The sequence below is a fragment of the Drosophila elegans genome, unplaced genomic scaffold, assembly GCF_018152505.1.
Source record: "Drosophila elegans isolate 14027-0461.03 unplaced genomic scaffold, ASM1815250v1 contig_397, whole genome shotgun sequence".
Taxonomy (NCBI): Eukaryota; Metazoa; Arthropoda; class Insecta; order Diptera; family Drosophilidae; genus Drosophila; species Drosophila elegans.
Window position 1 is genome coordinate 1,898,477 of NW_024545782.1, and position 22,558 is coordinate 1,921,034.

Consider the following 22,558-nt stretch of genomic DNA (forward strand, 5'->3'; position numbering starts at 1 on the left):
GACGTCTATATCATATAGCTCCCTTAGAAATAATAAAAATATATAAAATAACTATCAAATAATTGAGCTGCAAATCATCATAGCTTCAATGTTTTTAAACATATACGAAAGTAAATCATAATTTTAATGTTTTCAAAAATGTTTAATTCTTGCAATAGCTGCAAGGGTATATGAACTTCGGCTTGCCGAAGTTTGCTTTCTTTCTTGTTGTCGTTAAATTCGTGCTGCTTCTTCTGGTTTTGGGTCCAAGTACTGTCGTTCGGCGGAAACGGCTTATTATTTCCCTTTTCGGCTACGCGCTCAAAAACCTCATACTGCTCCTGCAGCTCTCTAAAAGATTTGCAATTATAGAGAGTGTATTTAAAATCGCTCCTCAGATTTAGGCCTTCCACAATGTAGCGTATTACAGAACGTGCATCTATGCTGCCAAGTGCTGCAATCTTCCTCATCTGCAAAAGATACTCGTGAAAAGATTCCTGCATGCGTTTTTTCCGAGTACGGAGCTGCTCATGAAGATCCGCGCTGCACACGTATTGACGACTAAACTCCGTCTCCAGCAAAAGGCGCATCTCGGTGTATTGGTGTACGTGAGTAGAATCCAAAAACAATTTTGCTGTATTCGTCATCTTGGCACGAGCCTGTACATACATTTGCTTTATGTTCAGACTATAAGCTTCAGCATTCAGCTCAAAATTGTCAAACCAATTCTTGACCGGTATGGATTCACCGTCAAACTCAGGAATGATTTTTGCAAAGCTTTACGCAGTAATTGAGCTATTGTTCTGCTCGTCTATACCCATTTTTAAGGCGAGGAGCTGGACAAGATCCTTCAGGGTCCTTGTATTCTCGGCGATCGAACAGCTTTCAGTAGCCACTTTCTGACCACCACTTGCTTCTTCAAGTTTCTGCTTCTCGTTGTTCGGAGCAGTCATTCTAAGATTTTTTACTGCTGCGGCAACTGACCTTGTGTAGAACGGCTGTCTCCCTTTTACAACTGGTATCTTAGAAGGCTACTGCTTTTTTGCCCTCTCACTCATCGACGTTCGTAGCTCGCGTTTTATCGGCTTTTTTCCTACTGCGTCACTTTTTCTCTGTCTGCTTCTGCTTCTGCTGGGTTTCTTCTTCTCCTGCTTGTGCCTATTCTTCGATCATCAAAATAATCCATAACGCGTTCTATACACTCTTGTTTTAAGTATAAACGCTCATGAAAGTGAGTCAAGTTAGGAAAATTCTTATTTTTGCCATAATTTCTGCATTTAAGAACGTTTCATTCTTAAACTATAATCCCTTATTTGAGAAATTTTTGGTCGATAATTAATAGTAAATAGTACTTAAATTAATATTGAATTCTGCTTAAATTAAGTTTTAATTCTTTTTAAATCAAGTATAACGTGCACTTAATTGAAGTACGAATTATACTCGAATCAAGTATTAAAAATTCTTTAATCAAGAAAGATCATTATTTGGGTTAAGAATGCATGCGACTTAAATAAAGAACAATAAATTCATATTTTAAACATTACGAACTCTTTAAAAAAGAATAGTTTAATCTCAAATCAATTTAATTAAATAAAACTCTTAGCATGAGCACTATTGGTTCTTATAAGAAAAAATTTTGCTTTATTTAAGAACATTTAAATCCATTTCCAAACCTAAAAAGTTATTTAAAAAGAGCACTGCTATTCCTTGAATTAAGGAAATATATGGTGAGTTATTTATTAAATTAAACTCGCAAGAACCTTGGTTTTTAGACATTTTAAATTTTTGTATTTATTTTACATTTTAATTGTTTGCTTAAATTTATTTATTATTGCTTTCTTATAACTAACTGGAAAAAGGGATTACAATTTATATTGTATTATTGATATGTTTTGGATCTTCAACATATTTTAGCCTTATATACGGCTTTGAATTGGTTACAGTATATACATGATTTGGAAAGGTAAAAAATATACGAATAAATATACAAAACGCATACTCCATAAATACTTGAGTGGACCGCACTTCTTAAATGCAGAGGCATAATGGACCATGAAATGAAATGAAATTATTTTATTAAAGTTTTAGCTGAGGAAATAACTTACCTCTGCCTTCCTCCATGATAACAGCTTCTCCCGAAACCTCAGGCGGGGTCCCAACGGAGGCACAGCTACCCTTAAATTTTTCTTCCGTTATGATGTATTTTAAATCACTATATCTATAACTTTGAAATTGCTTATAATTATATAATTTAATTAATATATACACTTTTGATTAGCTTGAAATTTATAAATAACTTTTTTTTTTCGATTTTTATAAACAAAATTCCGTTTTACCAAAAAACCATCTGGGGTGTCATTGCGAAGTTGTAAGGAAGAAATGGATTTAAGACCAGTTACCTTCGAGGCCAACACTGGCGCTGAATGCCAACCCCAGAAAAGGGATCCTAAGTGCGCTAGGGTGTCACCCAGGAAGACGAAGGTGGCAGCCAAGAAGAGGACCACGAAACGCAAGGCTGTATTGAAGCCCAAGCCCAAGTCCAAGTCCAATTCCAACACCAAGTCCAATACCAAGCCCAAGCTGAAGCTCATGCCCAAGAACGCCATGAGCAAGACAAAATGCTTCAGGCCCGGGAAGGAGGTGAAGGTCCTGTGGCAAAGCCCGTGGGTCCACCAAAGGTGTTCAAGCCCGAAAAGTCCGTGTCGCAAGAAATCGCAAATGTAACCAGAAGGCCATCATTGTAGGATCCTTAAACTGACGAATGTCAGCACTGCTAGAATCAGAGAATTGTGAGAACCTTCTGGGAACCAGTCGATGCCTCATGCCAGGAAGGGCCCAATTCCGATTCCGAATCAAGCAAATAAAGTAATATGTCTGTCAAAAAGTTTTGTTCTGTTTTATTTTATTTATTTTTTATTTAGAAGTAAAGTCGCATGAACTTACCATTTTTTTAAACCTAAAACGTACACCGTTTTTTTTTTAGAATATTTAAATTTAATAGATTGGCAAAATGACAGGAAGGTCCAAGCAAATTGTTTCTCAATAAATAAAGGCATAGTCTGATAAACGCTTTTTATTTTATTTTATTTTGTTTTAGATTCTTTCATTTTAAGAGCTTGGCGAAAATAGTCATTTTATTTTTGAATATTTTGAAAAAATTAACAGTTTTACATAGTGTTAGAGTATTATAAAAACAATTAATTTAAAAGTCAAATTATTTTATTTATTAAAAACGTATTTGCTTACTCATATGTGGTACACTGGCAAAAGAACGAAATATTGAATCTAAATATGTGAATATTAATTTAGATTAAGTATATAAATATTGTTATATTATATTAAATTAAATTAAGTATTAAATCATAGTATTAAATACAAAGAATATTAAATTGAATGACTTAACATGTTCATAATTAAGTTAGTGTGAAAAATTGTAGATTTAAAGGGGTTGATATTCAAGTTTAATACGGCTTATTAAAAAAAAAAGCGGTACGTAGCTTGTTCCAGGAAAAAAAGGTGTTAACTTTTCTATACAAGCTACGTACCGCTCTTTTTTTTACGTTTTGTATGTACGATCACTTTTAAGCTGGTTTTCTTACTATTCTCTAAGCGTTTTTTTAAGCAACCGATTTCAAAGAATTATTTTTTTTTTTAGGATTGCAGGTGTATTAGGTTAGGTTCTTTAAGCCGGTCGCGCACGCACGTTCTTTTAAGTATTTAAATAAATAGTACATAAGACAAAACTCCGATGCGCACTTTTGTTAAATAAACTTTTTATTACTATTGGCTTGAATTACTTACCTTTAAGGTATTCACGAATTTCTTCACATTCGTTTTTCTTCAGAAATTCCTCCAGCTTTTCGTCTTCCGCACTTCCACTTAACTTCAAACTTAAAAACGAGGAGCTTCTTCCTAGAGCTGGCCTAAGCACTTAGATTAATATCGATTGTCGATAGACGCTTTTTTCAGCAGTTGACCATACCGCTCAGATTTGGTCATGTTATAACTCTAATCTATAAATCCTCCTAGGCGTAGTTTTCCAACAAGAATATTATTTAAGCAACTACTTTTAGTTTTTTTTTTGTTGGGCCTACAAACAAAATAAAACAAAAATTAAATACCGACTATTGATATTTTTCCATCTCTACTCATCACACACGCTTTACAAAAAACACACATACATTTATGTGTGTATTGTTTGACAATAGTTATTCCGGCCAATTCCGGGAAAGCGTTGCTTTCAAGAATCCGTTATGTCGTAAAAAATGCATGTCGTATATAGTACACACAAACTTGTATGTACAACAAATACGAATGACGCTATACATTTGTTTTAAGAATTTTGCTCTATCCTGTTAAAAATAATGAAAGAAAGGAATGACCGATCCTAGAAAGATTTTAGATTTTAATATAAGAAAATTTTCTTCTTATTATGGGGAATATTCTCTTGAAATTTGTTCTTCTTAATATAAATCGAAATTAAAAATAAGAATTTTATACTTGAATCAAGTATTATTAAGGATTAATTGTAGTTAAAGAATTAATTATTCTTAATTTAAGCAGAATAGGAAAAAAAATACTTAAAACAAGAATATTAAAAATCAACTACTATCGTACTTAATATTAGAGCGGCGTTTTTTCTGAGTGTACATTTCTGCTGCTGCTTTACTGCTCTACTGCTTTCTGCTTTTCGGCTGATGTACTGCTTATCCTGCTGGAGAAGAAACTGTTCTTAGAAATAGAAAAATACTTTTTTTTCGGACGACAACAGCAACAACATTTATTTCGTTTTTAGAGGCCTTCGAAATAGAAAAGTAGCCTTTGATTTAGCCGCTTAATGGTAGCCTAGCGCTAACCCACTTGACCAGAAATCTGAGCAGCACAAGTTTAAATTCCACCTCGGCATACTTCTTTTTAAACTCTTCTTTTTCAAATGATCATGACTTTTTATTTTTATTACATAAAAATAAACATCTTCTGAATAGATAGTATAAGATTCTAAGCCATCTCTGAAAATGTAAGTTTTAAATGTATTTGGATTGTTTGGATTGATTTTAAAATGACTCGTCAAAGTTGACGAAACTGTCTTTGCTTTTGCCGTTCATTGTTTGAGTCCGAACCCAGAAAAAAGATTTTCCTAAAAGTTTAGGAATTGGCATTTTATTGCATAAAATTAACATTTTAGGTAACAGTTGCCTTAGAATTGGTCATATTTCCAAAAAAATACCATAGAATTAGTTTGTTTCATATTAGATTTTTTTGGGTCATAAGACGCCTTAAATTCATGGCAATTTTTATCGCCTAAAAGACATATTTAGGAAATTTTGTTGTTCATATACCCTTGCAGTTATTGCAGAAATTAAATATTCTTGAAAACATCAAAATTATGATCCAACTTGCGCGCCTGGGTTGGATTCTCGAATATTTCAAACCTTGTTTATCTATTTCATCTTCCCCACTAGTTTAAATTGAAATTAAAATGCATGCTTTTAGGTGGGTCGGGTGAACCATACAATGAACATACATACATACATATGTATGTCGTTCGTTCTCGTCGCGCTCTTCATTTGTGTGAGTAATTTACATCTTGTCAATGTGTGTATGCCTCCGGTTTCAATCAATTACTGTTCGAGTCGTGACGCTTCCTCTAATAGAGAAATTTTCTTGTTTTTGAGAATTATATTTTTTGTTTTAAAAATTTTTTTTCTTATTTCAAGAATTTTAATTTTTTATATTTTTATTTTAAAAAATAATATTTTTTGATTTAAAAATTATTTCTAGACTTAAGAAATATTTTTTCTTGATTTAAGAAATATTTTTTCTTGATTTAAGAAATAATATTTCTAGGTTTAAGAGCTGCATTGTTTCAAATGAAGGTGACTCGCCTTTGGCGAAAATTCAATGGAGATTTTTCTGGATTTTAGGAAGAAATTTCTATTGCGCACGCTAGCAATTTTATTAAAATCGGAAAACGATTTCTTATACATAGCTGCCATAGGAACAATCGAATAATTGAGCTTAAATCGTCGCTTCAATGATTTTAAGCATACACTCATATAAATCGAAGTTCAGATATTTTAAGAATATTTAATTTTGGCAATAGCTGCAAGTCTCCCATTAGTCCAAAAATCTTTTTGCACAGGCTAATCAAATATAAACAAGAGAGAATGCTACAGTCGAATTTCCTGACTGTTAGATACCCTTTACTCAGAAAAAACTTGAAACAATCGAGGTTTAAGTGGCGCCATCTGTAGAAAGCCAACACTAGAAGCTAAGAGCGTGCAGCATCCCACCCCCCGCAAAATGTTCTGTAGTTCTCTCTCTCTCTCTCTCTCTCTCATCTGCTAGCAGCGGCAGAACAGCGGCCGTTCAGTGGCTGAGCAGCGGCAGAGGGCTGGCAGAGGTGCCATAACTTCTAAAATAATAGCTCGATTTTAAAACTTTTTGAGTCTACTTGTAGATATAACCAAACGCATATACAGAACCAACCCCTAGATTTATGGGCGTTAGAGTGGGCGTGACTCTGCTTTGAAATAAACTTGTGCTGCTTAGGGACCACGAGAATCTGCATGCCAAGTCCCAAATCTCTATCTTTAGATGGAGATGGCTAGATCGACCCGGTTATTGAAATTATTATTGGAAATAACCAAAGAATTTAATTTAAAGTTCCCATTAAAAAAGGATATCTTTATTCACTTAAAAATTTTTCTTGCAACAAAATTTTTTGTTCTTTATTTAAGTCAAAAATATATAAATATTAATAAATAGAATAAATGACAGTCCATTTCCTACATTTCAAGGCATGAGCAGTTCTCAAGCAAAGAGGTTTGACGAAGGGTGCTAGGGTGGTGCCATTCCAGGAATTCTTCGTGACTGACGCTAAGGAACCTGCATAGCTTTCAAGTGACAAAATAAATTTCAATATATTGAAATCGCTATTTAAGTAGAGTGCACTTGGTGCCCAGATTCCTCAGCATTCATGGGGGTTGGCGACTGCCAGATGTTGTTTGCCGGAGTATCCGCTCGTTTCCATCGCTTCTTGCAAATAGTGTCATAAATAAATTGCCGTGATTTGTGAACCATCTGCATAGATTGCGGCGTAGACTCTGCCAACGTGAAGGGGACAGGGAAAATAGCAACAACAACTCAAGGAAAACAAAAGTATGTTTGTTCATTCCACGTCTAACGTGTCTGTAACTTTTGGAAAAACGCTGAAAAAAATGTATTCTATAAAAATACTACGTTCTGTCATTTTTTCCTTTACTAAAAACGTTTGCTTCAAGAATTTTCAAATAAATAATAAATGTCCGCGCGTAATTTGCCATAAAAACTATTATAATTTGAAAAAGTTCTTAGAAGTTCCTTAATTAAAGTTTGGAAAAAAAACTGTTTTTTGTGAATGAAAATGAACAAATGAAATTTTAGTTTTTACTTTAATATTTTGTATATGATCAAGAGGGAACGTTATAGTCGATTTCCCAACTATAAGATAACTGATACATAGATAATCGCCTACGATTTGGATTTATATGCGATCTAATTTACACAAGGCTTTTAAGATATTGGGCGAAATTTTTTTAAAACAAAATTTCTTAATTTCTTTAAGCTTGGTGGGGAGCGAGCTAGTACCTTTTATAATATCTGCAATTTTATATTGTATGTTCCAAGTCATTAACACCCTAGGCCAAAGATTTTAGAACATTCTTTTCTAACCATTTTAACCATGAATAATATGGTCTGTTTTGAATAAAATTTCTATATTATATAAAAGTTGAATTTTAAACATACTAAAATTTATCTAATCTTAAATGAGTTTTTATTAAAATAAGAAGAAATTGTGAATTTATTTCCTAAAAGCAATTTTAAAATTTTCTTAACTACACTCAGAAAAAACGCCGCTCTAAAATTAAGTACGATAGTACTTGATTTTTGATATTCTTGTTTTTCAGTATTTTTTTCCTATTCTGCTTAAATTAAGAATAATTAATTCTTTAACTTCAATTAATCCTTAATAATACTTGATTCAAGTATAAAATTCTTAAAATATGTAGAAAATTCTTATTTTTAATTTCGATTTTTATTAAGAAGAACAAATTTCAAGAGAATATTCCTCATATCGCAGTTCATGCTATCAGAAAATCAAGTATAGGAAATTCTTAAATTAAGGAAGGTATGTACTCAAATGTAGTGAACAAATTTAAGAAAAAACATTTATTTAATCCAGCTAAAATCTTTCTAAGATCGGTCATTTTTTTCTCTCATTATTTTTAACAGGATAGAGCAAAATTCTTAAAACAAATTTATAGCGTCATTCGTATTTGTGTGTACTTACAAGCTTGTGCGTACTATATAGGATATGCATTTTTTACGACATAACGGATTCTTGAAAGCAACGCTTTCCTGGAATAGGCCGGAATAACTATTGTCAAACAATACACACATAAATGTATGTGTGTTTTTTGTAAAGCGTGTGTGATGAGTAGAGATGGAAAAATATCAATAGCCGGTATTTAATTTTTGTTTTATTTTGTTTGTAGCCCCAACAAAAAAAAAACTAAAAGTAGTTGCTTAAATAATATTCTTGTTGGAAAACTACGCCTAGGAGGATATATAGATTAGAGTTATAACATAACCAAATCTGAGCGGTATGGTCAACTGCTGAAAAAAGCGTCGATCGACAATCGATATTAATCTAAGTGCTTAGGCCAGCTCTAGGAAGAAGCTCCTCGTTTTTAAGTTTGAAGTTAGGTGTGAAAATGAGTGCGGAAGACGAAAAGCTGGAGGAATTTCTGAAGAAAAACGAATGTGAAGAAATTCGTGAATACCTTAAAGGTAAGTAATTCGAGCCAATAGTAATAAAAAGTTTATTTAACAAAAGTGCGCATCGGAGTTTTGTCTTATGTACTATTTATTTAAATACTTAAAAGAACGTGTGTGCGCGACCGGCTTAAAGAACCTAACCTAATACACCTGCAATCCTAAAAAAAAAAATAATTCTTTGAAATCGGTTGCTTAAAAGAAACGCTTAGAGAATAGTAAGAAAACCAGCTTAAAAGTGATCGTACATACAAAACGTAAAAAAAAGAGCGGTACGTAGCTTGTATAGAAAAGTTAACACCTTTTTTTCCGTATTAAACTTGAATATCAACCCCTTTAAATCTACAATTTTTCACACTAACTTAATTATGAACATGTTAAGTCATGCAATTTAATATTCTTTGTATTTAATACTATGATTTAATACTTAATTTAATTTAATATAATATAACAATATTTATATACTTAATCTAAATTAATATTCACATATTTAGATTCAATATTTCGTTTTTTTTGCCAGTGTTCCATATATGAGTAAGCAAATACGTTTTTAATAAATGAAATAATTAGACTTTTAAATTAATTGTTTTTATAATACTCTAACACTATGTAAAAGTGTTAATTTTTTCAAAATATTAAAAAATTGAATGACTATTTTCGCCAAGCTCTTAAAATGAAAGAATCTAAAACAAAATAAAATAAAAATTGTTTATCAGACTATGCCTTTATTTATTGAGAAACAATTTGCTTGGACATTCCTGTCATTTTGCCAATCTATTAAATTTAAATAATCTAAAAAAAATCGGTTTCCGTTTTAGGTTTAAAAAAAGTTAAGTTCATGTGACTTTACTTCTAAATAAAAAATAAATAAAATAAAACAGAACAGAACTTTTTGACAGACATATTACTTTATTTACTTGATTCGGAATCGGAATTGGGCCCTTCCTGGCATGAGGCATCGACTGGTTCCCAGGATGTTCTCACAATTCTCTGATTCTAGCAGTGCTGACATTCGTCAGTTTAAGGATCCTACAATGATGGCCTTCTGGTTTACATTTGCGATTTCTTGCGACACGGACTTTTCGGGCTTGAACACCTTTGGTGGACCCACGTGCTTTGCCACAGGACCTTCACCTCCTTCCCGGGCCTGGAGCATTTTGGCTTGCTCATGGCGTTCTTGGGCATGAGCTTCAGCTTGGGCTTGGACTTGGGCTTGGTATTGGACTTGGTATTGGAATTGGACTTGGGCTTGAGCTTCAATACAGCCTTGCGTTTCGTGGTCCTCTTCTTGGCTGCCACCTTCGTCTTCCTGGGTGACACCCTAGCGCACTTAGGATCCCTTTTCTGGGGTTGGCATTCAGCGCCAGTGTTGGCCTCGAAGGTAACTGGTCTTAAATCCATTTCTTCCTTACAACTTCGCAATGACACCCCAGATGGTTTTTTGGTAAAACGGAATTTTGTTTATAAAAATCGAAAAAAAAAAGTTATTTATAAATTTCAAGCTAATCAAAAGTGTATATATTAATTAAATTATATAATTATAAGCAATTTCAAAGTTATAGATATAGTGATTTAAAATACATCATAACGGAAGAAAAATTTAAGGGTAGCTGTGCCTCCGTTGGGACCCCGCCTGAGGTTTCGGGAGAAGCTGTTATCATGGAGGAAGGCAGAGGTAAGTTATTTCCTCAGCTAAAACTTTAATAAAATAATTTCATTTCATTTCATGGTCCATTATGCCTCTGCATTTAAGAAGTGCGGTCCACTCAAGTATTTATAGAGTATGCGTTTTGTATATTTATTCGTATATTTTTTACCTTTCCAAATCATGTATATACTGTAACCAATTCAAAGCCGTATATAAGGCTAAAATATGTTGAAGATCCAAAACATATCAATAATACAATATAAATTGTAATCCCTTTTTCCAGTTAGTTATAAGAAAGCAATAATAAATAAATTTAAGCAAACAATTAAAATGTAAAATAAATACAAAAATTTAAAATGTCTAAAAACCAAGGTTCTTGCGAGTTTAATTTAATAAATAACTCACCATATATTTCCTTAATTCAAGGAATAGCAGTGCTTTTTTTAAATAACTTTTTAGGTTTGGAAATGGATTTAAATGTTCTTAAATAAAGCAAAATTTTTTCTTATAAGAACCAATAGTGCTCATGCTAAGAGGTTTATTTAATTAAATTGGGATAGTATCTTTCTTGATTTGAGATTAAACTATTCTTTTTTAAAGAGTTCGTAATGTTTAAAATATGAATTTATTGTTCTTTATTTAAGTCGCATGCATTCTTAACCCAAATAATGATCTTTCTTGATTAAAGAATTTTTAATACTTGATTCGAGTATAATTCGTACTTCAATTAAGTGCACGTAATACTTGATTTAAAAAGAATTAAAACTTAATTTAAGCAGAATTCAATATTAATTTAAGTACTATTTACTATTAATTATCGACCAAAAATTTCGTAAATAAAGAATTATAGTTTAGGAATGATACGTTCTTAAATACAGAATTTATGACAAAAATAAGAATTTTCCTAACTTGACTAACTTTCATGATCATTTATACTTAAAACAAGAACAAAACTCTTGGTTTATTTTCTGAGTGTATAAAGTGTTTTTTTCTATGCTGCTTGTTCTTCATTTTCTACATTTGTAGGTAAAATCGCACTTAAATACACTAGCATTTTCTAAAATTAAATAAACGCCCTCAAGTTTAGAACAACTTTTACAGGTATAGATAGTTTTTCTATTTATTTCTAAAATGAAGAAAAATTCCCTTATAATAAGGCACGAATTTTCTAACATGTTTAGCCTAGGGGGTTAATAGTTTGGATTATCAAAGATTTCATAGCTTTTTTGGACCCGGGTTCAAATCCCCTACTATGAACTAATTTTTTTCAGGAAACAGAACAGATTTTTATTTTTACTGAGCTGACATGTGCACTGCTGGTTTCTAAATTTTAAGAAAATAGTTTATTAAAAGGCAGAAATTTTCTTGATGGCAGTAAGATAAGTTCGTGGAAATAAGTAAAAGATTTTTATTTAATTGTAGAAATAAAAAATATTTTGAGAGAATGGAAGTGCGAGAAGCCTAAAGGTCGTTTTAAAGGTACGATTACAATGAATACTCAAAACTTATTACCAATTAATTATAATATTTACAGCAGAACATGGAATTGATAAGAGTGTCCATCTTATTATTTAAGGGGGGAACTCCTCAAGGAAATAGTTCCCAAACAACTTTTTGGAAAGCGTGTGCGTATCGAAGACCCTCTAGTTAACATTCACAGTCTTATAATTAAATACTTTCTTATTTTATTATTTAAAAAAAAAGAAAACAATAAAAGAACAATAACAAGTAATAACAAGAAAGAAAGCAAACTTCGGCAAGCCGAAGTTCATATACCCTTGCAGCTATTGCATGAATTAAATACTTTTGAAAACATTTAAATTATGATTTACTTGAGTATATGCTGAAAAACATTGAAACTATGATGATTTGCATCTCAATTATTAGATAGTTATTTTATATATTTTTATTATTTCTATGGGAGCTATATGCTATAGACGTCCGATTTTGATAAAATTTTCACCATAATTCTGAAATAATTAAACATTGCTATATGTCGAAGAACTAAACAAAAAATTAAAAAACATAAAAGTTATAATTTTTTTTCATTTATTTTTCCGATTGTTCATATGGGAGCTATATGCTATAGTCGTCCGATCCGGCTCGTTCCGACTTATATATTACCTGCAATAGAAAGACATCTTTTGGGAAAGTTTCATGCAGATAGATTTAAAACTGAGAGACTAGTTTGCATATAAACGGACGGACGGACAGACGGACATGGCTAGATCGACTCTACTAAAGATGCTGATCAAGAATATATATACTTTATAGGGTCGGAAACGTCTCCTTCACTGCGTTATTTTAGTTATTTATGTTAGTTTTAGGACATAGGTATATGTCCTGAAAATCGGTCTAAGGTCATAAAAACTGGTAAATTTGTACATCAAATCTTTGACCGAAATTCGGACTGGGAGTTTTCTCAAATTTATAGGTCGCCAATAACGTAAGATTTAGGTCATTCTTTTATGAAAAGCCTATATTTTCGACTCTCCTAGGGATGCTTATCAAAGAATAAAGAATATATGTATTTTATAGGGTCGGAAATGTCTCCTTCACTGCGTTGCAAACTTCTGTCTGAAATTATAATACCCTCTGCAAGGGTATTTAAAGGTGAAGGTGAAAAAGTAAATTACACTTCAAAAATTGGTACCGTACAGAAATAGCATCATTAGATGTTTCTAAAAAAAAGCAAATCAAATGTGGTGTTAAAACTTACTGACGGCTTCAACTAAAAAGAGCACTGAGTGAAGAAGTTACGAGGCAAGTTCAATGGCCAAAAAGCAATCTTAACAGTGCAGAGTGCATAGAAGGCAAGTGGAAGGACGGATGGTTGGAGGTTATTCAGGATTCAGCTTGCATCAATAGCGGGCTCAGAGCGTTTATTGAAGTGAATGAAATTAGACGGCCATCAGATAAAGTAGCAATTCAATCGGAGTTCTATTGACTGGTCAGCCTGTCATAAGCCTAATGTAATCCTCCCCAACTCAGTGCGCCACCCGATGTCGTCGCAGTCTGCGCTGAAAACGTCCATTAGCTAAGAAGATTAATTGCTAAAAGGTATTTAATTCGTGATGCTTATTTATTTCGCTGAGCTTACTTTACTCCCCACCCTGCAATCTGTTAGTATTGGGACTTTCAGCGCAGCCAGCCATTCCACCACCCAAACAAATATTTCTCAAAGCTTTCTTTTCTTTTATTCTGTTTAGGTTTTGATTTTTCTCTGTTCACTCAGCCGCTGTGCTTTTTGAGCTCCTTAAAAATATGGTGTTAAGAATTGCGTGCCTTCTTCTCTTTTCTTGATTTTTTTTCACTTTTTAATGGTATACTAGTTGCTAATGGAAATTTTATACGGCTGCCTAAGGACAACTAATGAATTTGTTGCAGACTTTAATTTTCCTTTGCTTAAACTTTGTTAACAAGTGTTCAAAAATAGCTAAATAAAGTGTGGGTGTGATGGTTGGAAAAGGAATTTCAGAATAAACTAATAATTTTAAGTTTGCTTTTTACCCCTAAGGAGGTATGAACTTTAGTTTCTAGCTTCCACCCAGAAACTTGTGGGATTTATGTGCAAATAGAGCACAAAAGCAGTGAATTTTGTATGCAGTAAAACAACAAAATGCATCGCGAGGAGAGTATGAGGGCTGTGCAAGTAGCAATGAAGTAAATCGCCAGGCAATTCAGACAATTCAAATTACCGGAGCAGCTGTTGTCTGGCCAAACAAATAGAAAAAAAGCTAAGATCTAATGAAAGGAGTATACGGTTCTCAGTTAGCTTGGGACGAAAAATAAAAACGTCAGCTGCATCAGATTTGGGAAAAAAAAAGGTAACAACTTTGAGTGACCCACTAAAAAAAAAAAGTTTAGTCGACTTGTATCACTTTTATGTCTAAGCACTTTATTTTAAAAACACGCTTTGAAATTTTGAGTTACTATTTCTTTAATTTTTATTTTGATTGCTGTAGCTCTGCGTTAAAGTATTAACATTTTTTGTATATAAGTAAACAGTACATTGTTACTTTTGACATTAGCTACAGCACCAAGGGTTAAACCTAGTTTGAGTAGACCTTAAATTTGAAATTTTAGTATATTAAAACCAGGGCTTTGTTCAAACGGAAACGGAAACAAAGTCTTGAGCAAAAGCGATCGAGGTCTAACCTCACTAGATGACATTCTCATACATCTTAGGGTTTCTCTGGATGTTTTCTTCCATGGTCTTCTTGTGCATCATCTCCAAGGTCTCCAGCCTGGCCAGGACATCAGGTAAGACTTCGCGCACCTTTAAGCGGTTAAACTCGGGACCGTCCCGCAAGTCTACATTGGTTCTAAAGTTGTAATTGGGCGTGTAGCCATTGATTTTCAGGAAGTGGTCAAAGTAAAACGGCACGATTTGCTCCTGCATGTTGTCGACAGTCAGCAGCGAGGTGTGGGTGATCTGGTCGCCAGTGTAGCCATCCTCCCTAAAGGCGCGCACAAAGTTCTTAGTGTTCTCCGATATCACCAGCACCTCCTTTTCCTCCGGAATGACCCTCTTCTTAAGGTAGAGCCTCGGCAGACGTCCCTCTCGCTTTGGCTTCTTGTAGGGTGGCTCCAGGTTGCGCCGCACCTTCTTCATCTCAATGTCGATGCGTCGCTCCACCTGGAAAGCCTGATGTGAGAGCTTTTCCCTGTAGCGGCGTCTTTTCCGCAGCGTGGCTTCCACGGACCGCACCTTCTCAATGTCCAAGTGCTCGAACTTCGACAGAATCTCCATAACTACGTCACTGATGGCGGCCACCATGTCGGCAGTGCTGGGCAGAACGTCGCTGGTGCCGCGAACCGAGTCCGGGACCACGCGGCGCCACACCTCGGCCAACACGGCACGGTGCTTGTTAAAGTCCTCGTCCGCAATCGTCTCCTCGATGGGCCGGCCCAGGTACTGGTGGACCCTCTGCTCCATCTCCATGGCGCGGTCCTCCATGAAGAATTTTTTGGCAGACTTGCGGGCAACATACTCCTGCTTCTCTTTGAGGTCCTTGGTGCACCAGTCGACAAAGGTCTCCAGTCGACCCTGCAGTTCAGTGTGAATGGACAGCGTGAGGTGCATTTCCAGCAGCAGCATAAAGGTCTTGGTCTTCAGGCTTTCGAGGCCCTGCAAGAAGGACTCTGCGTCGGGGAAGACCTGCAGAATTGGGTGGACCCTCTGCATGTAAACGTCGTAGTAGAAGGAGCGAATGGCCCAGGCATCGTCCTTGTCACGCACCCGAATGTTGACGATTGCTCGCTTCGCGATCGACACGTCGTAGGGCTCCAGTTCCATGTCCTCCTCGTCCCCGATCTCCGTCGCTTGCACACTGGGCTCCTCATCAGCCTCGCCCTCTGCACTGCCTCGGCTGCCGCCCTTGGGGACCAGGTGTATCCAGTCGTGCTCCGCCCGCCATTCCTGGTCGCCCATCAAGTAGTGGAAGTTCTGCAGCATGATGCAGCGGATCCAGTGGCCTTCGATGAACACAATGTCCATGTTGAGCATCATCAGCTCGCGCTCCAGGTTGCGGTACTCCTGCTTCAGCTTGTCGGTGGTCTCGTAGTACGACTTCACCTGGTACACCATCGTCATAGCCGCGTTGTACTCCTTCTTCTTCCACTTGGCGAAGAGTGCCTCGTATAAGTTCTTGGTGTTCTTCATGTCCACCCAGTGGCGCTCGTTCATGCGGTCGTAGATCTTGGTGCGCACCATTTGCCCCTGGATCAGCAGCGACTCGTACTTCAGCCGCATGGCGTCCTTGAGCAACTGGATGCTGGTCTTGAACTTGAAGGACTTGATTGTGGCGCGGCTCTTCAGCTCCTCAATGTAGTTCTCGTCGAGGTCGGTGATCACTGCTCCGAAGTACTTCTGGTTTCCGGGTCCAAGCAGCGTCTTGCGGACGTCCGGCACCTCCACCTCCAGTCGCAGGCGAAGGCTGTTCCGCAGCCGAGTGCTGAAGGTGAAGAACGTGTCCTTGGGCCCCAGCATATTGGCCTGCTCCTTGTGCTGGCCCGAGAAGGGCAGCATGCGGTAGGGGTCCTCGTCCTCGGCGTTCACGTCAATCACCGCGGCGTGGAACCGAGCACGCCGCATCTCCTCGAAGGGCACCAGCGGCTTCCGGATGTAGTCCAGGGGTAGCTTGGTCCTGTCCTCGATCACCAAGTAGCTGCCGCTGTCGTTCGAGAGGTCAGTGCAGGCGGAGCTGCTCAACGAGCTCAGGCAGTTCTCAATGCTCCTGAGATCCTCCTCGAGTTCCGCCACAACTGCGCGGCGGTCCACCAAGAGGTGCTCCTCGCCAGGTTCGATGTCCTTGGTCTCGTAAATGGCTTCGCGGGTCTCACGCAGCAGTTCCAGGTACTGTTTCCGGCCAGGAAAGTCCAGCTTGGCCAGCTCCTCGGGATCCCGCGAGTGGAAGACGAAGTCGTATGGCTGGCACAGGTCGGGCACCACTTCGCCGGCAGCCTCCTTGTTGTCCGTGCGCGTGGCGGCCAGGTGATCGGCGATCACCTTCTCGAAGTCATAGCTGGGCATGGTCAGGTCCTTGTCCACGTACTTGCTGCTGGGCGGGTTGGCCCTCTCAAACTTCACCACCGGCTCCCGGACCTTCTTCGTCACCTTTGTAACCTCCGGCTGCACGGTCTTTGGCTGGTACTGAACGTGGACGTTCTTTACTTGGGTCGGGGCCCAATGGTCGTGGTGGTGTCTGGCCTCGAATATTTCCGTATACGGGCGCTTTTTGGTTCTCACATTGGCGAGGCGCAGCTTCTCTGGTTCCGGCTGCTCCAGGAGCGGCAGTGCGGAGTTCTGCAGCACCTCGTTGAAAATCGCCGATGGAACGCGCTCGGTGGCGTAGTCGCGCTTTCTCCTCGGGTGAATGGTTAGGGTCTTTTGCCGCTCTGTGGGTGCTGGCATATTTCCCCGCCAACGGGCCGGCTGGGACTCCTCGCCGGCGGATAAACGACCGCGCCTAATACCCTTCTGGCCAGAAAGGGCAGAGTTTTTAAACAGTTGAACAGTTCGAGTTCTCTCGCCGCCACCCCCCTGACGCTCCTGGCCTTCGCCCTCGTTGTAGGCAGGCTCTGGGGTCGGCACCCAGTCGACGTCCAGCTCCTCCTCGACCTCCAAACAGGGATCTGCCGCCCTCAGTTGCTGCTTCTCAATACAGGGCAGGCCGAGCAGCTGCATGCGGGCGAGCTTCTTCTTGTGGCGCTTGGACTTGGCCAGCTGCTGCTTGAGGTCGAGGTACTCCAGGGTGGTGTTCACCTTGGTGGCGTCCAGAACCTCCATTTCCTCCACCGGCACCCGATCGTCGGGAACAAGCACTTTCTCGGGGAAAACGTAGCGGATAAGATTGAACTTCTTCACGTTGTATGCCGGCTTAGGCTTTACGATTTTTAGGTTCTTGCGTAGCCGGCGGTGGTAATGCAGACCGAGGCGCTGATCGATAAATTCCCTGACGGCGCTTTGACGTTCGTGCCTTCTCAAGAGCAGAGGCTCCGGCGGAAAGAGGTCCAAGTTTGGGTCGTCCGGGTCAAGAACCTATAATATGCGGAGTTTAAATAATTTATTTATTTGTTAAAGCAATTTAGGATCCAATATTTAACAATATGTATTTTAAAAGATTAAGGATAACAGGTAACAAATGAAATCATAAGTTTGATATTGAAAGAAATGCAATAACTTCACATGAGTTGGACTTCATAGGGGCACTCAAACGACAATAATTACAGTTCATTGTAGTTAATGGACGGAACCGGCGAATTGGTCTGCAAGGAACATTCCAATTGATGGAAGTTAGCAGATGAGAAGAGTCGACTGAGTTTATGGAAAAAGATTATACCATAACAGATCCGACAGTCCTTCAAGGTAGGCAGATCCAAAAGGCGCAACCTGTATCTGTAAAAGGGCATACGGCGCCCTGACTCCCAGCTTAAGCCTCTTAATGCAAACAGGAGAAATTGTTTCTGAACGGACTCTATCAATTCTTGATTATGCTCGTACTGAGGAGACCATATAAGGGAGCAATTAAGGGTGCTAAAAATGCCATGTTCGAAACGGTTTCAATGGTCATGTTTATTAAAGGGGAGTAAAATTTCATAGCGCAAGTGTGTATTTTATAAATTATAGAGTATATATAAATCAGTATCATTAGGAAAGTTGAGTTTAAAAACTATATCATATAGCTCCTAAAATTACAAACGAAAAATAAATGAAAACAAGAAAGGAAACAAACTTCGGCTAGCCGAAGTTTATATACCCTTGCAGCTATTGCCAAAATTAAATATTCTTGAAAACACTAAAATTATGAAAGTTCTTAAGGCAGCTGTATGATATCGTTTTCCGATTTTAATAAAATTAAAAGCGTTATTCTGAACTGTCAAATTATTAATTAATCAAAATGAATTTCTAAAAAAACATGGAAAATAAAAAAGTTAATTTTTTTTAAATTTTGTTTTAAATTTTTTTATTGTTCGCATGGGAGCCTTATGTTATAATCGTCCGATTTTGAAGAAACTTAAAACGTAATTTAACCATTACTATATCTCGAAGAACTAAAAAAAAAATTTAAAAAAAACCAAAGTTATAATTAAGTGATGCTGATCAAGAATACATATACTTTATAGGGTCGGAGATGTCTTCTTCACTGCGTTGCAAACTTCTGACTGAAATTACCTGAAATACCCTCTGCAAGGAAATAAAAAAATTATAACTTTACTTTTTAGAACTACGGTTATAATGGGGCCACTCCCATAACTTCGCTGTTTTTAATTAAGTTATATATGCTTTGAAATATTGCGATGGCTTACTATTTTAGAATTACGGTTTTAATTTTATTTAAATCGAACAACAATATCACTAAGCTGCCATAACAACAATTGAAAAATTCTGAGTAAAATCGACAAAGCTTCATTGTTAAAAACTAATACACATGAAAATGGATATACAAAAATATAGCTTCCTATCTTGTTTTTATTTGCGTCATAAGGCAGTTTTAAGCACGCCTGCTCTGTAAAATGCCCCGCTTAGTTTCTTAGAGCCAGCAAGTCGACCCACTCCACCACACAAGGCCTGTATATAATAATAATAATAATATGTTCGATAGGACCCACCTTGATGATGCCGCGCTCCACGTCCAGCTTGATGGGCTCCTTGTGCGGCACCAGCTGGTTGAGCCACTCCTCGCGCGTGAGGCACCCCTTCACCGTGCGTTGACCCTGCATGATTTGGTGGCGATGCAGCTTGCCGCGCAGGCCGTCGCCGTGCTTGAAGTGGAAGCCCCGCAGCTGGAACTTGTCGCCGATCTTGCCCACCTGCAGGTAGTCCTCGTCGTCGCTGCTCTGCTCACTGGGCGTGGAGCCCACGCTGCCCTCGATGCTCTGGTCGCAGCCCAGCTGCTGCTCCGCGTCCGGCAGGTGCTTCAGTTTGCCGGTGCGCTCCAGGAAAAACTGCTGGGTAACACGGGCCTTGTCGCGCCTTGCGCAGTCCTCGCGGTGCATGATGGCCTTCAGGCGCTCCGTTTCGGTGAGGGTCTTGGGGAAGACCTTGCGCTTGCGGATGATGGGCTGGAGCTCAACGTGCTTGCGGAAGCTGCGCTCGATGGCGTCGTCGATGACCGCCACGTCGGCACGCAGGTCGTCCTCGGCCACCGTGCGCGCCTGGACCTCCTTGACGGCCGCCTCCTGCCTGCGGCGCTCCTGCAGCTGCGCCTCCTCGCGCTGCTTTTTGCGCAAATAGATGTCCTTGTAGCGTGCCGCCCGTCGACGTCGCTCCTCCTCGATCTTCAGCTTGTTGGCCGGCTTGTCCGGGCTGCGGTACAGGTGCACGAGGCGCGGCGACCGCGGCGGTGACAGCTCCTCCTCGGGAACGTCCTTGATCTTCGTGTTGTACCGCTGCGGCACCGCTAAGCGCTCCTCTTTCAGCTCGGCCTCCACCTTCTCCTTGGTGTTCTTCTTGGCCTTGCGTCTCGCCATGTAGCGCTGAACCCGCCAGAAGGTCAGCGTGTTCTGCTGCTCGACCTCATCCTGCTCGTAGGTCGTCTTGTAGTCCATGCCGTGGAAGTCCAGCTTCAGCGGGTTCTGCAGGTCCATGACCTCGCAGATGTGCGTGTCCGAGGTCTCCGAGCCAGTGCTGGCGCAGAGGTTGTCCCCATGCTTGACCAGCTTGCTGATCAGACTGAACTCCTGCTCCTTGGTCAGCGGCTTGTGGCGCAGCGCCGCCGGGTTGACGAGGCAGTGCGACTTCCGCGGGTCCTGGGTCAGGAAGAACTTCTGGCGGGCCGGCGTCAGCTTGGCCAGCTGCTCGTAGTTCTTCGGACACCGGCCAATGCGCGGACGCGGGGCCCCGGCCACGAAGCTGGCCGGGCACGGCCGCCTCCACTCCTCGCCCTGAAAGTTTGGGGGACGCGTGGAGGGCGCGTGCATGGAATCCACCAGCTCCTCCGAGTCCGGCTCAGCCTCAACAATCTTCCCCCACGACATCTTCCGTTCGCCGCTCGGCCCAATGTCGACCTGGTTCTTCGGCGTGGTGCTGGAGCACGCCTCCTTGCGGATCTTGACCGTCTCGACGCCGTCCCTGAAGTGGGAGTTGCTCGAGCTGGCGAAGTCGCGTCCCCTGCCGCGGACTACGCTTTTGCCGCACTCATTGCGCAGGTGGAGCTCGGTGCGCTTGATGTTGGCGTCTGGAAACTCCAAGTTCTGCACCGTCAGTATGTTGTTCGAGTCGCGCTGCCCGAAGAAGTCGATGTTTCGAAACTTCTCGATGGTCCTCTCGTCCCTGGTCTTCCTTTCCGGGTGCTTGCGCGGCGGACACTGGCGCTTGCCTGGGCTTTTCGCAGTCTGCCGGGGCAGCTCAACGTTCCCGGAAACTTCGGTGGCCCCGGAGTATATCGTTTCATTGTCCATCTTCGTTTTGATATTGGCGTGCATTTTTATTGTCCGCACCACGGACTCCATCCTGTAGTTCTTAGCTTGCAATTGAGTGTTTGCCATTGACATTTCAAAGCTTGGCAGCCTGTATAAAATATTGGGAGCTAAGGATAGACAGGTGCTATGATTATTTATAAAGCAAAGCCCTTTTTTCTGTCCATTTCTGAACTGGGTTTTGTATACTGAAATCTACTGCAGTACCTTCTCAGTCCTACTGGTTTTCCTTTATAGTATATCAAATATTTACAATATCAAATCTAAAAGCCTACCAAACAAAAACAACAGTCAACGCGGCTAAAACCTAACACTTAGGGAAAATCGCATTTTAAACAACCAAAATGTTTGTAGATTTTATATTACCTATCAATAATGTTAAACAACAAAACCTCTTAACGAGGTAAAAAAAGACGAGACGATCGCACCTTCAACGTATATTATTACTGATATTAATTTTCTTGAAGAAATTTAATTAGGCATTCGACTAAAGGTATACAGTTTTAAAATGTTCCCATTCGGACCGCATAAGCCAGCTATTTTAATTGTTGTTCATGGCAGCGTGCCGAATTGTAAGAACTTTATGGGGTCGGAAACGTCTCCTTCACTGCGTTACAGTCAATGTCTGACTGAAATTGTAATACCCTCTGCAAGGGTATAAAAAACGATTTTTCTTTTAATATACAGTTGATTTTTATTGGTGAAATCTTTATAGTTAGATTCCCAAAGTTGAACTGATTTTACAATTGCACTATTCTTATAACTATGACTTTTATCGGTGACCGCGACGCTAGCAGCGAATGTGGACTTCGATCAGAAGATTTCGGTTGGTTGAAAAGGTGGCCTGATGAATGTATGCTAAGGCTGCATCTTTTGTTTATTAAATTTGGATTGGTCAATGCTGATAAATGAGTTCTCATGCTGGACTACATGTCAAAACTGTTTTATCAAATTATGTCATAACTATTATATCTAATTGTGACTAACAAAAAAGGAAGCTAACATCGGCCATCCAAAGTTCATATACCTTTGCAATTAAATATTCTTGAAAACCTTAAAGTTATGATTGATCCTATAGCAGCTATATGATAAAGTTAAAATTAAAACCGTAATTCTGAACTGTCAAGTTATTAATTAGTCAAATAGAATTTCTAAAAAAAATCACAAAAAATAATAGGTAAATTTAAAAAA

The 22,558-nt window shown here is 38.8% G+C and overlaps 1 protein-coding gene across 1 annotated transcript; it reads right to left on the reverse strand.

Annotated features, from left to right (window-relative positions):
* Nucleotides 1-14,366: 14,366 nt before the first annotated feature.
* On the reverse strand, nt 14,367-21,566 carry LOC108149904. The gene is made up of 2 exons (XM_017277807.2): nt 19,559-21,566; nt 14,367-17,987 (listed from the first exon to the last, which is right to left on the reverse strand). Exons 1-2 carry the CDS (start codon nt 21,440-21,442, stop codon nt 14,607-14,609), a joined length of 5,265 nt encoding a protein of 1,754 aa, XP_017133296.1. The 5' UTR covers nt 21,443-21,566; the 3' UTR covers nt 14,367-14,606.
* Between the last annotated feature and the right edge of the window lie 992 nt (nt 21,567-22,558).

What these genes read in the sequence shown, in the direction of transcription:
- LOC108149904 (XM_017277807.2), bottom strand. Translation starts at nt 21,442, where the DNA reads ATGTCAATGGCAAACACTCAATTGCAAGCTAAGAACTACAGGATGGAG. An exon ending in TGGAGCGCGGCATCATCAAG is followed by an intron (nt 17,988 to 19,558) that starts GTGGGTCCTATC and finishes CGCATATTATAG; the next exon opens with GTTCTTGACCCGGACGACCC.